A 15,129-nucleotide genomic window follows, 5' to 3' on the forward strand; every position below is an offset into this window, starting at 1 on the left:
TGTTATGGTGTAAATCTCCAGTGCTTACTACCTTATTGGGTGTTACAGGCATTTCAATTTTTTGGCAGCCTTAAATACATTCATGTTAGCATGACATTTATTCTGGGTTCCTCCTCATGTCTATCCTATTAACTGAAAAAGCTGATAAGCATTGGATTACTCATTGCTGGTAATCATTTTTTATAGCTCACCCTTCCAAAGTGTTAAAAAAAATTAATGCTCCAGAATACACTTCTGATGCCAATAAGGATTTGTTTTCAAGACAGGGTATCTCTGCGTACTTTGCTCTATTCCTGGATCTCGCTCTGTACATGAGGCTGTCCTCAAACTCACAAAGATCCACCTGGCTCTGCCTTCCAAGTGCTGGGATTAAAGGTGTAAGCCACCACCGCCCAGCTCCTTTAAGGAATTTTGTGCTACATTATGCATTATACATAAAACTGGCCTCTCTTGTATTCCTCAAAGATGAGAAATTGTACATGGTTCTATTAAAGTTTTGATTGAAAAAATAAAAAGTGGGAGTACATATACCTTCTTACTTCTACAAATCTTCTAAATTGTACTTTTTAATTATTTTTGAGAAGAGAACAAAAAGGATTAACTGGAGCAGGGCATTTATGAGTAGACATGCTTAAGAAGGAGACCTTTTGTACAAAGTTCCTGCTATATGGGAATGGTGTGATTCTGACCTTGTGCTCAGGTAGAGAGGATCTTTTTATTTTCACACAGGAAGCTGATAGATCTTACTGGGTCCTGAAGTGCCTTGTCTTACATTCCCAGGCTATGAAGCCATCTGCTGTAGTACAGGGGACAGAAGGTAAGGATGCAGAGGATGATGACTTTGAAGGCAGCATGCAGTCCAGTTCACCCCTTGCAGTCCACTTGGTATTACAGGGCCCACTCACAACTTGGGGACAGATTAAACACCTCACTGTAGAGTGAATATGAGTGGTCAAGGAGACATGGAAGCCTGTTATTCACATTCAATTTATTTTAGCAATTTTGGCATTACTCCCTGCCAAACATGTAGAAAGTGCAGAAGACTTCTGGGCCTGTATGGCTTACACTCCCTTTGGCCCATCCAGTCACATGGGAAGACCTGCCTACTAGAGAATTTACTAATGGTGTGCTAGTTATTTTACAATCTGATGTTTCACCTGTGGTGCCTGGCACATCTTAACTGTTTTGTTATACCATAAATTATTCCTATTTGTTTGTCATTGGTGGGACAGTATGACCATGTTCTTCTCATGTGAGTGAGTGGCAAAGCCTATAGTCAAGGGTCCACATGGGATCAAAAATCAAGCATCATCAAATTATTCCTCATTCTGATCGCCCATAAGTTACCCCATTGGATTGACATTTCTAAGAATGCAGTGATTTTTCCTGTGCCCTGATTCAGAATGGAATTCCACTTGAGTGGCTTGTTCCATGATTCTAAAGAACCTCTTGCCTCTGAATGGATGATCTGAGGAGCTGGTTGACTTGTCTTAGTGGTGCTCACCTGGTCTGTATGAAGATAACTTCCTAGAATCCTCTCATTGGCCACTGTTTATTTACACTATCTTCAGATGAACAAGACATTAGGCTGTGAGCCACTGTCCTAGATAATGGGGTGACCTATGGAATTTTTAGAGAAAATGACTAACCATGGTATGCATATCATTTTATATTTGACCTCACTGCTTGTCTTAACCCTCCATACACATAACTGACTGAGAGTCCCTCTGTTAAAGAAAGGCAGATCACTTCAAAATTACATGTGATACTTCCATCCTCACTAACTGTGTAGATGCCTTTGCTCATGGGAGCCTTCTTTTACTTTAACTGGTTTTTTTTCTGTGGTTCATAATGATACTTTAAGTATGGTGACATTGGACAATATGCTCTTATTGAACTACATCAGCCTTGTGCTAAAAAAATATTTCTAGATTTTAGTTTAGCTATAATTAATTGCAATACTTACAGCTATCAAGTCAGAAGCTGCTTCCACATTGGCCCTTGCCCAACTAGTGTAAACTGCCCATTTTGTTAATCAGATTCCTTATAATATTTCCGGAGCTTTGGTGAATATACATAAAAATGAACACAACAACTAGAAGCTAAATTAAATTCTTTAAAAGTTTGTATATTGAGCCTAAGAGATACAGTACAAACAATGCAATGCTAATCACTTTTACAGTATCATGCTGGCTTTAGATACATCCATAATGTTCCTTTAAATTATGATGAACATGAATGGAAATGGAAGAGAATTAAAAATATTTGCAGGGAATATGGCCACATTAGAATGTTATTTAAGATTTCCTAACCATCAAGCAAATAGTTACTGACAGGTGCCATGCTCATCACACATTCAATTCCCTTTGGAGCCAGCCAAGGATTTATTACACAAACTGCCATATGTAATTTCCTTAACATTGGCAAACATTTGTTCACTATTATCCTCAGATTATTTAGTGTTAGTAATTCGTCTAACAACATTAGGAAGCATTTGCTTGTTTAAAGGTTATCTGTGGCTCTTACACATTTCAACACAAATAACTCATCTGGCCATGAAATGTAAAAAGTGGAGAGGAGGTACTCTTTGTTGCAGACTAATCCAAAGTTTTCTCAGACACCTTTGCAAAGGACAAAAGGTATGACAGTTCTGTGGCATTCCAGGAACAGATTTGCAAAGCTCCTCTCTGGGTCTGGAGCCAGAGCCTCTAGGAAATTTTGGTTGCAGTTTCTGGCAACCCTACTCTTTTCCCTGGATTGTGGTAATCAGTTATGAGGCAGCAGTGTTTGAGGCATCCTGGATTCTCTTTGCCAAAATTTTCTGACTTAACTCTCAGATCACCTTGGTCAATTCCCCCTGTAAAAAGCTATGCTGATTAATAAACTTCCTTGGCATAAGTCATGAGCTTATGTAAGACATCTATGTCCCATGTGTCAGTCTATTTTATTTCTCTCCTTTGGTCCTCCTTCTCAAAATCCCACCTTTTGGTAATTTTATTCCTATAAGTTTGGGTCAGCAAAGTACATCCTCAGCCATGGAATTGGGAACTAGTCACCTACAAATAAGATATCATGGTATGCACAACACTGAGTGAGGAGATTAAGTAATCTGTGGTCATCGTCTCAACAGCAAGTTTGAGACCAGTCTTGTCTACAGGAGACACTGCTTGATACAAACACAAAACCCACGACATTTATTTCAAAGAATACCTAAAAAAGAGTTAATTCAAAAATGATAAAGAAGTTATTGCTTGTTCAAATGGGGGCAGAAAGCATGGAAATCTTAGAAACTTAAGCAACAGAGTCCTTGATTTTGAAAAATTATGATCTAGTAAGTAAACGTTGAACATCCTGAAAAGCAAATCTGCCAAGAGTGCAGCCATCCTGTAGGCAATGCCCCTGGGCATGAGCTCAGGAAGGACAGGCCAGGAGTCCATCCTTTAGAAAGCATCCAGAAATATCTGTGTAAATTCACAGTACCTAGGTACATGTATATGTGTATATGTATGCATTTGTACATATTATAAATTACATTATATATATATATATATATATATATATATCAGATTTGTCAAATCAAGATTTTACTAGTGATTTGTATAAGTGATTTTGCTTCTGTTCATTAAACAAATCTCACAATCTGGTTAAATATCTGAGGTTCATGGGCAACATCATCTCATCTCCCACATTCTTGCTGTTTAGAGTCATGCATATAATTCTACCTTGAATTGAAAAGGAATAAAGGCAAATCTTTCTTGTAGGTGGTAAAAGCTCAGCTAGACCCTTGGAAGTAATAAGGAGATTAAACAGTTCAATTGAGGATTCAAGTATGTGCATATATCCCAAAAATACTATGCTTCTCCTGATAGGCATGTTCCAGAGATACTCAGCAAGAAGTATAAATGTCATTACTGAACTCAGATGTGAATAAATCACACAGGTTGATGAGGTGCTACTCAGTCACCTTACATGTATTTCTTTAAATACTATTAAGAATAACTGTACTTTTCTTGAATCTGTACTAAAAAAGAAACAAAATGTTTGATGCTCCCAAAGTCTGTTACACATCAGCATTTTAGCCTCAGGTCCAAGTGTGGCAACAGTTGCAGTCCTCACCTGACCTGATGCAAACCTGAAGTCATTCCTGATCTGCCACAAACCTGAGGTCACAAACACATGTTAGTTGAATCCAGGGTAACCTGGCATTGATCTGGGTGTGACAAAAACAATTCTACAAACTGAAAGCCTTACAATTAATCCCAATGTCCATTTGAATGGATGAACTGACATTGGGTTTAATGACATTTGTATAAGTAACACAGTTACAAGAAGCAAAGTAGGGAACCCAAAACCACTCACCCTCCTATAGTTAAGCATCGTCCCAACAAAAGGCAGAGGTTTGGGGCCAGGAATCCCTAGCTTCTTAAAAAGTCCATGAGAAGAGGTTCCATACCTAAAACATGGAGGAGAAAATCAGCTCTTGAGTTTGTTAATCATACACATAATTATTCATATTCATACATATACATCATACATATATTCCCACATTATATAAAATATACATATATACATATACACACTAACTTATATATATATTATTGATGCAATATTTTATATGAGTAGATACACACATATCTATTTATCTATCTATCTATCATCTATCTATCTATCTATCTATCTATCTATCTATCTATCTATTTATCTATCTATCTATCATATATCTATATACTTGGATGCAAATATTGAAAACTACCAGAATTTATCCACTGAGGGGAGAGGTGGGCAGACTATAACATAAAAATTCACGGAAATAATCCCCTTCATATACCATCTTACTATAAACTTTTTGGTTATTACTTGATGGTCTCAGTCTCAGAGTTAATATGTAATAAAACTTAATAAACTTGAGGTTGAATGCTGCTGAAGGACTCTCCAGACTTAGAAGTAAACACACATCATCAGTGTGAGTAACCTGCAATTCAAGGTGTACATGAATCTGCCTCAACATTAAGTAAGCAGTGAACAGTGAGGTTACTCAGAGCGGGAAGACAATCCACCAGCAGAGCCCCACGACAAGACTCTCTGACCTTTCCTGTCCCTCAGACTGAAAACTGTGCAGAGCTTCCCAGGTGCAGTTTTTGGACTGGGGAGATGGCTCAGCAGGTCAGAGCAATTTCTGCTCTTTCAGATTATTCAGGTTGGTTTCCTAGTCCCCAAATGACAGCTAATAACAGTTTATAATTCCACTACCTGAGAATCCAATGCCTTGTTTTTACTTACATGGGCATCAGGCATACATGTGACATGCATACATACATTCATGCAAAATATTCATAGGGGCAATATAAAAATATATTTTAGGATACCAAATTTGGGAGTTCAGGTGTGGGGTTTTGATGCTGCAGTTGCCTTTGAGTCATTCATGCTCCTGCAATAACCTGTCAAACACATTCCTGTGGTAACTTCATAAACTCATGTCTCTCTGAGGTGGACTTGGGAGGAATGGCTACATTGATCTGTCAATTGTTCCCTACTGAGGTCAAAGGATATTTGTTCCCATCTTTCCCAGAAAACTCAAATAGCTCATTGTGTTATCCATGAACTCATGAGGCAATGAACTCCATAAAGCATCATTTCTCTGTCCTGTTTCTTCCTAGACCCTAGACAGCACAAAGGCAGGTTTCTGTACTTAGATGATCAGCCACAGCTCTTTGTTTACTGTCAGTAACCCAACAATGTTGGTGACAATACTCTCTGGACAGACAGGTCTGAGTCTAAGTAATCATTATTATCTCAGGTGTAGTTTCTCTCATTGTGGGTTCAATATTCTGCACACCTTCCTATACAATGTGACAAACTAATGACAGAAAATAAAATAAGAGAAACAGCGAACTGTAATCATTTTAAGCCTGCTCCAGATTGTCTCCCAGTGTTGGATATTTAACAGTAGTTGAAAACATTTGTCTGAAAAGCACAGTGAGTTAAATCGTTTAGGTTACATTAGAAATGTGTTTGGCTATGGGTGTATGAATTTCCATTGCATTATCTCTTTTGGTTTTCTGACAGTGGAAAATGGCCCAAGAATCATCCTAACTCTAAGGCCACAAAGGAGAGGCATTCTACCATTTACTCACAGGTAGAGGAGCATCAGGAAGGCAGCCAGAAGTGTCCATGCTTCCATGGAAAAGTTTGGAATCAGGTCCATTGCTCTTTTCCTTCAAGAAATCTCTCTCTGACTTTTCCCAGTAGGTGAGGACACGAGATCACTGTTTATAGCTCAAGAGGGATCATGTGGACTTTGCATTACAGGTTACCCGTATTGCTGATGATTGCATATTTGCTAACCCTGGTGAGTTACTCAGTAACATTCAAACTCAAGGTTAGAAATTTGTATTACATATTAACTCTAGGAACAGGACCACCAAGTGTTAACCTAAAAGTTAAAAATAAAATAGCAAGTGGAGGGAATTAATGCTCTGAATTTTTATGTTATGTTCTGCCCACCAGTTATCTCTCTGGATAATTTCTTGTAGTTGTCAATATTAGAAGGGATGGACTTGTACTCATCAGGTCACTGAGTAACACCAAATGTGGCTGACCCATTTGAGAGTACAGTTTTATTACCACACAGAGAACAAGGGTTTCTAGTTATGCTCAATTTACTAGATTGGGATTTTGAGGTCTAAATTTCCTGTATTTGCATTGTGCAGTTATGTACAGGCAAAAAATATTCAGTGTGCGAGTCAGTAAGACACTTCTCTTAAACTCTACTCACCTCATTTCTGTTGTTGAGACAATGACACAGCTCCAGCAGCACATTTCCTTTTACTATGGTTCCAGTTCTGTTATGTGTAGTTGACTTCACTTATTTCTACTTTAAGTGATAATATTTTATGATGTTTGCTTTAGAAATGATCACCAACACTTCCTGAGGGTTGGGGTTTATTTGCTTCATGTCAATCTATAATGCAGCAAAATATTTTCTTAACTATATGATTTACTAGCCAGCAACATGAAGAGTTTGGATTAGGTTTGTTGGCTTTTGTAACAGGATGTACACCTTATGTATTATAATGCATCTGGGTCAATTTTTAAACACCATGTTCTCCATCCAATCCTTACAAATGAAAACTATTATTAAAAAGCTTGTGGTGCACTTGGTGGCTGTGGCACATACCTTTAATCCCAGTACTGGGGAGGCAAAGCCAGGCAAATCTTTGTGAGTTTGAGGCCAGCCTGGTCTACACAGAGAGATATGGGACAGGCAACAAATTTACACAGAGAAACCCTGTGTTAAAAATCCCCCCAAACAATGAACAAACAAGCATACAAACAAACAAATAAATAAATAAATAGCTGGGGGTGCTTCCTCTGATATTGTGATTTGTAGCTACACTCATGTCTGTGAACTAAAACAGACATCTTTGGCCAGAATGTGGCTTTAAAAGCTCTACAGTGGTTTCCAAATACAGATGTAGCCAAAAATCAATGACTTAAGTCATTATTTATGGTGCACACCACACCAATCAGGACAGAGGCACACCTACTTCAGCAAATGCCAAGCTAACCACAAAGAAACTAACATTTAAACAGAGACTCCCAACTAGACCAGAAATCCAGGTCTCAAAGACTAGAAAACCAAAGAGGATACAGAAACCAAGGAACAAAACACCACCTAACAAAGACAAACTCAGAAATCAGGGACTAGAACTAATCAACACAAACCCAGATAACTAAATGTCAGTATTAATATAAAATCAACAATAGACAGGGCAATATGGTATTACCAGAGCCCGGCTATCCATTAAAAAAAGACATGAACATTCTACAACAGCAGAAGCATATGAAAATGTCCTTAAAAACAACTTCATGAAGATGACAGAGGTCCTTAAAGAGGAAATGGAAACTCCATTAAAGAAATTAATAAAAATTAATAAAAAGACAACCAAATTAGAGGAAATCTACAAATCCCTTAAAGAATGCCAAGAAAGTCAAGATAAAATAAACAGTTAGGTGAAGGAAACTATTCAGGGCATGAAAATTAAAATAGAAGCAATAAAGAAAGCACAAACTGAGGAAATTCAGGAAATGAAAATCTGGGTAAGTGAGCAGCTACTACAGATACAAGCATGACCAATAGAACAGAAGATATTGAAGAAAGAACCTCAGACATTGAAGATATGATAAAAGAAGTAGATTCATGAGTCAAAAAAATGTTAAATATAAAAATATCTTAAAATAAATATTGCTGCCTTTGACACCAACTTCTAGAAGCACAGGGCTCAAAGGGAATAAAAAGAGTTGGTGTACTATGACTTATTTTATCTGATGGAGTAAGGGAAAGGACACTTATACACTCTCTTGAAGGATTCCTTCAGACCCTTTTATTCTTCTTTTTTTGTTCTAATTCTGTATTCTGTTTACTTTTTTTCTACAGCTTATATACTCCAACATTAATCTTTCAGGCAATATAGAAATTACACTGTGGTTATACCTATTTTTTTGCAGTTTTTTGAGACAGGATTTCTCAGTGTAGTTTTGGTACCTTCCCTGGATCTCACTCTGTAGACCAGGTTGGCCTTGACAACACAGAGTTTCACAAACTCTGCCTCCCTAGTGCTAGGAATAAATGTGTGTGTCACTACCACCCAGCTAGTTACATCTATTTAAAGTGAATGATTAAAATGAATAAAAGTTAAAATTAGCATGTTATCCATATCCCTAACACGATTAAACATTTTATATAACACTGATGAAAAATAGTTATCCCCATGAGCCCACAGACATTTACACTCAAACAACTTGTTATAGATTTACAGAGTATAAGCAAGCAAGGGTGTTTTTCTCAGCTACTTCCTTTACTGGAAGGCTGTGATTCACAGCTGCAAAGAAAAAACCAGTCATTTTGTTATTTTCTTGAAAGGTAATCTTATAAGGAATCCGAAAGGAATCACAAGCTTAATCTTTAATATATGAAAAAAATCAGTCAGCTCTACTTTAAAATTTTAAAGTGCATACCAACTCATCAATAGCTTTTTATATCAGTAGATTGGGGGCAGGAATGGGTGTAAGGAATTAACCATCATCTTTGATCACCATCCGATCCTCACAAGGAAAGTACACCAGCAAATAATAATTGGGCTGCTTTGTTTTTTGATTCCTAACCTCCAAGCTATTATCACAATATCTTAATCTACCTGAAGGCATCTAAAACTGTTTCAGCGGTGATGCACACCAAAACTTAGGAATACATCTCTGAACGTTAGGATTAAAAGAATTCCAGCAAACATGGCTCCTAGAAATCATTTTTTCTTCTTTAACCTAAGTCAGAGTCTATATGACTTTTCAATAGGAACTCATGTGTTCTAACTCTGTGACACTTCCTTGTTTTATTTTATCCTCTGCAGCCTCTGCTTCACCAAACAGAACAGCTTAGGAGGACATAATCTTCATAATAATCCACAGTAAAATTGCCAATAGAATGGGTTATTGCCATGAGATAAATACACTGCATTACAAGTAGTGGTGATCTCTCCATACCCATTCACCCCATGCCAGACACCAGAGAAAGATGGCAACAGCAAACGTGAAGGCACAGCAGAGGCAGGCTAAAGACATTCAGCTGTCTGTGGTCTAGAACCCTTGCATATCTGAAATTCACCCATCAGGATTTGCCTTCTGGTTGGCTGGCACTCTGAAGTCAATTGCCATCTGCTGCTCCTCTGACATGGCCACTGGCATCTTTTAATTATTATTTTGAGTTAAATATATTTTTATAATACACCTTCTGAAAAGACTGCAAATATAAAAGCTTTTCTTATTAGATCCATATTATGTGCAAACTCTAAGCAAGTGATTATATATATATATATATATATATATATATATATATATATATATATATATATATATATATATATAGTCAGAGAGTATCTGACTCTAACCAGACTGGGCAGTTTACTCAGGATGTCTTGTATGAGTATTTTGCCTAAGTGTACGTCTGTGCACTACATGGATGCTTTGTGGATGTGGAAATGAGTAGGGTATGTCAGATTCACTGCAAATGGTGTTAAAGAGGGTTGCAAGTTGGGAAACCAAATGGGTCCTCTACAAGAGCACCAAGAGCTCTGAACCATGATGGTATCTCCCAGACCCTACTGTGTGATTCTTTTCGTCCCATTATCATTGTGATTTGAGTTCACACGTGACAGTGGCAATCACCATAGTGTGATATATCTAAGGTTTTTTTTTATCCTGTGAATTTATCATCAATGAACTCATTAGTTATGTCCTCTATAGAGAGCATACCCTTTAGTGGACCATCATAAACTCTTTCTTGACTGAAAAACACCTCCCACCAACTTCACCACCCTAATTGGATGTTCAATTTGATTGGGATTGTGTTTTGATACAATTCTAGTTATCTTACAATTTTATAAAACACTGAAATCTTGATGAACCTGAGAGCCATGTAAATTATTGGCATCATGTAAGACATGCTCTGATAACCTACTGTGCACACATCCTGTTTGCTTAACCTGACTATAAGAGAAGAACATTACAGCTAACTTACTTACCTTGGATTCCCATACAAAGAGCTTTTGGGACCTAAGCTAATTTTTTTATCTTACATTTTGTAGCCCCCCATGATCCTGACATGGAGTAATGCATGTCTGTATGTATGGGTTGTGGTAGTCATTTCCTGAAAGCAGCCAAAAGGTAAGAATCCACCCTACAAACAAATATACACCATAAATGACACAATAAACATAGATATAGCTTGCTAGTGTATGCTTGTTTTTGCAGTGCTTTTTTTTGTTTTCTGGGTGTTTCAGGGTTTGTTGACATCACTAAATTAGTTCTTTCTCTGTAAACTCTGCTAAAGATTTCTCTAAAGAATCTGTCATTATCACTTTGTTGTGCCATGTTTTCTGTAATGTGCAATAAATACAAGGCTAAGTGCTTTGATGGGACACTTGTATAAGCAATAGGAACAGTCACATTCACATGCACAGAATACAGATAGACAATCACATACTGCACAAAGAGGACCATGGGATGCATGAATGGAAAGACAGAGCTTGAACTTTCTCTTTGTCAAACTACTCCAAAGGGGAGTGCTGAGTTGACACTAACACCATTTGGTGCCTCTTGGCATTCATTTCACTGACCCAGGGAAAGATGATAGTCAGTAATGCCCAGACTATTTCCTTAATAATAATGTTATGTAAGGAGAATATGAACAGGACCACTCAATGATGGGAAGAAAAGCATGGAGCCAGGCATTGGTGGTGCAATGCCTTTAGTCCTAGCTCTTAGGAGGTAGAGGCAGGTGGATCTCTATGAGTTCAAGACTAGCCTGTTCTACAAAGTGAGTTCTAGGAAAGCCAGAGCTGCACACAGAGAAACTCTGTGCCCTCTGCCAAACAAGCTAGAAAAAAGAAAAGAAAAAGAAATTCATAGAATTTCATAGTTTATGAAGGAATGAAAGAAGTTTTTGCCAAAATGATGTAAATCCATAGTTCACCTTCTATCGTACAAAAGCATTCCATAGGTAGAAATACACATGTATAAAGATTTATACATGGAGCTTCTGTGCAAAGACTTACTGTTTTTTTCAATTAAGACAGTAGCAAAAATATTAAAGATAGTCTAATGTCACCCATTCTTGTCATTTCTGGTTAAAATCCATGACACCCATCTTATCAAGAATATGTTTCCATATTTAATTTCCTACATAAATTTAAGTATGAAAAAGTAAAAATGCATGTTATCATGAACTATCAACTACTGACAAAGAGGATACTCATATTCTCCATACCCATGATAGATACACAGTTGTCTTTCTACTGGCAGTAGTGGCTGCTCCACCCCCTTTACCAGCTGACAAATACTGCAGATTGGCTTCATGAATTCACACATGGAATCAGAAGAACTGAATTCCTCACCTATACTGAAAAGTCAGAGAGCAGATTTCTTTAAGGAAAAGAGCAATGGACCTGATTCCAAAATTTTCCATGGAAGCATGGGCACTGCTGGCAAATTTCCTATGACTCCTCTACCTGTGGTTAACTGGCTGATGCCTCTCATTGTGGCTTTAGTGTTGGGATGATTCTCAGGCTCTTTTTCCCTGTCAGAAAACTAAAAGGACATTCATACTCCCATAGCTGAACACATATCTTCTGTGAACTAAACCACATAATTCACTGTGCTTTTCAGCCATATGTCCTCAACTCTTGATAAGGCACCAATACTGTGGACACTCAGGAGAAGGCTTAAAACGATTATAGTCAGTCAGCTGTTTCTCTTGGTTTGTTTTCTGTCATTGTCTTATCATTTGTCTGTCACTTTGCAATAGGAAGGTTTGAGGTCCCTAGAACTCTCAATGAGGGACACTACACTTGAGATATACTTACAATCAGGCCTGCTCTTCCAGAGTGTATTATCATAGATTTGGTTGGATTACCTACATAATTAATAATTCAATGCCTTGTGACAGATCATCTGGGTATAGAAAGCTGCCACTTTGCCTTCTAGGGTCTAGGAAGAAAGAGTACATAGAAATGATGCTTTCTGTGGTTCATCCTCTTGTAAGTTCATGTGGGTAACAGATAGTTCTATTAGACATTTCTGTGAAAGATGGGAGCAATCATCTCAGTAGGACAGAGTTGACAGATCAATGTAGCCATTCCCCAAATTCCATCTTGAGGAGTCATGAGGTTATAAAGTTATCATAGGAATTTTTTTGAAATATTACTTGCATGATCATGAATCATTCAAAGGTAGCTGCAGCATCATATCCCCATATCTGGACAGTGAGTCATCTGACTCAAAAAATCTGTATCTTTAAAGTATATAGTTATTTTTCATTTTGTGCATATGAATGTTTTGTATTCATGTATACTTAATAGTATACATGAATATTTGAGTGAGTACAGAGGTGAATATATATTTATATATGTATGTGCATCTGTGTCTTAATTACGGTCTCAATTTCTGTGAAGAGACACCAAGACCATGGTGACCATTTGGGTAATACATGTCACAATTTGAGTTTTTGGGGAAAGATTAGAGCAAATACCCTTTGACCTCAATAGGAAACAATTGACAGATCATGGTAGCCACTGTTCCAAAGTCCACCATGAAGAGACATGAGTTTATGAGGTTATTACAGTAATTTGTTTAAAAGATTGCTTGCAGGAGCATGAACGGTTCAAAGGCAGTTGCAGCTTTAAAGCCACACACCTGAACAGAGGATGACTCACAAAAGCTGTATCTTTAAAATATATTTACTTTTCATTTTGTGCATATGAATGTTTGGCATGCATGTATGTATGTGTATTCCATGCATGTCTGATGTGGATCTAAGTAAAGAAAAGTCATTGGATTCCCAGGGACTGTAACTGTAGACCATTGTGAGCAGTGATTTCCTGCCTGGGAACAGAACCTGGGTCCTCTGCAAGAGCAGCAAATGCTGTTAGCTGCTGAGCCATCTTTCCAGGCCAAATGCTACACCTGGGAAGCTGTGTACAATTTTCAGTCTGAGCGACAGGAAAGGTCAGAGAGTCTTGTCAGGGAGCTGTGATAGTAGGCTATCCTCCCCCTCTGAGCGACCTCACTGCTCACTGTTTATAGTTCAAGAAAGATCATGTGGAACTTGATTTGCCCGTTACCCATGTTGCTGATGATTGTTATTTGCAAAACCTGGTGAGTTCCTCAGTAACATTAAAACTCAAGGTTAGAATGTCGTATTGTATATTAACTCTAGGAATAGGACCATCAAGTGTTAACCTAAAAGTTTAAAATAAAATGGCAAGTGGAGGGAATTTATGCTCTGAATTTATATGTTATATTCTTCCCTCCAGTTATCTCCCTGGATTATTTCTTGTAGTTGTCAATATTTGTATTAAAAATGTTATACATATACATTATAACATAAGTATATCATGGTTAAACATATATCTACATGACTCAAATTTTAAGTATTGGCACTACCTTGTAAGCTCAGAGGTCATATAGGGGACAACCATCATCATAGTTTCCAAGGTCCTCTCTCCATCATGATTTTTTTTTTTGTTTTTTGAGACAATGTTTCTCCATGTGGTTTTTGGTGCCTGTCCTGGATCTTGCTCTGTAGATCAGGGTGGCCTCGAAGTAGGAGAGATCCGCGCGATTCTGCCTCTCTAGTGCTGGGATTAAAGGTATATGCCACCGTCACCTGGATATCACATTGTGATTTAAAAACACCTCCAACTCAATCACCAATCTTTTTGGATGTTCAGTCAAATTGGGACTATGTATGGATATAATTCTAGTTATCTTAGAACCTTATAAGGGACTGAACTTCTGATGGACCCTAGAGCCTTTTTAATTATATACATTGGGATCACTTAAGACTTATCCTGATACTCTACAGTGCACTCTCCCTGTTTGTTTAACCTGCCTCTAAGAGAATAACATTACACCCAAATTTATTTACCATGGATTTGCATACAATGAGATTTTACAACCTAAGCAATGCACAGCTTTTTTCTTAAATTATGCATCCACATGATCCTGACTCAGAATAATGTATGTCTGTATGTGTGGGTTGTGGTAATCATTTGCTGAAAGTAGCCAACAGGTAGAAAGCAACCCTATATTCCACCATAAATGATGAAATCAACACATCAATATAGCTTGCTAGTGTATGTTTGTTTTTGAAGTGCTTTTTTTTGTTTTCTGGGCGTTTCAGGGTTTTGGGGGGTCTCTAAATTATTTCCTACTCTGTAATCTCTGCTAAAGATTTCTCTAAGGAATCTGTCATTCTCTCTTTGCCATGTCATCTGCAATGTCAGATAAATACAGAGCTAAGTTCTTTGATGCGTTACATACATAAGTAGTATATACAGTCAGATTTACATGCACAGATTACAGATAAACCATAACATAGTGGACACAGACAGATACATAGGTTGGGAGGAGTGGAGAGAGATCAAGCTTGGCCTTTCCTTTGTTCAAACTACTCCAAAATGGAAGTGCTGAGGTAACATTAACATAATTTGTTGCCTCTCAACATATCTGTAGTTCATTTACCTGACACAGGGACTGGGAACATAATGATCAACAATACCAAGATTATTTCCTTTA

At 37.5% G+C, this 15,129-nt stretch overlaps 1 protein-coding gene across 3 annotated transcripts in view; it reads right to left on the minus strand.

Moving 5' to 3' along the window:
- LOC121826497 (cytochrome P450 3A13-like) overlaps positions 1-6,300 on the minus strand; it is a 52,208-nt gene extending 45,908 nt beyond the window's left edge. For 2 of the 3 annotated variants that reach the window (XM_076560625.1, XM_076560627.1), the window contains exons 1-2: positions 6,135-6,292; positions 4,360-4,453 (exon numbers count right to left, since the gene is read on the minus strand). In XM_076560625.1, coding sequence (XP_076416740.1) covers positions 4,360-4,453; positions 6,135-6,205 — 165 coding nt within the window. In that variant the 5' untranslated portion in view covers positions 6,206-6,292. Of the gene's footprint in view, positions 1-4,359; positions 4,454-6,134 lie in introns of all 3 variants that reach the window. The other variant, XM_076560626.1, reaches the window with a different exon arrangement.
- Between the last annotated feature and the right edge of the window lie 8,829 nt (positions 6,301-15,129).

The sequence above is a fragment of the Peromyscus maniculatus genome, chromosome 23 (assembly GCF_049852395.1).
Source record: "Peromyscus maniculatus bairdii isolate BWxNUB_F1_BW_parent chromosome 23, HU_Pman_BW_mat_3.1, whole genome shotgun sequence".
NCBI classification, from domain to species: Eukaryota; Metazoa; Chordata; class Mammalia; order Rodentia; family Cricetidae; genus Peromyscus; species Peromyscus maniculatus.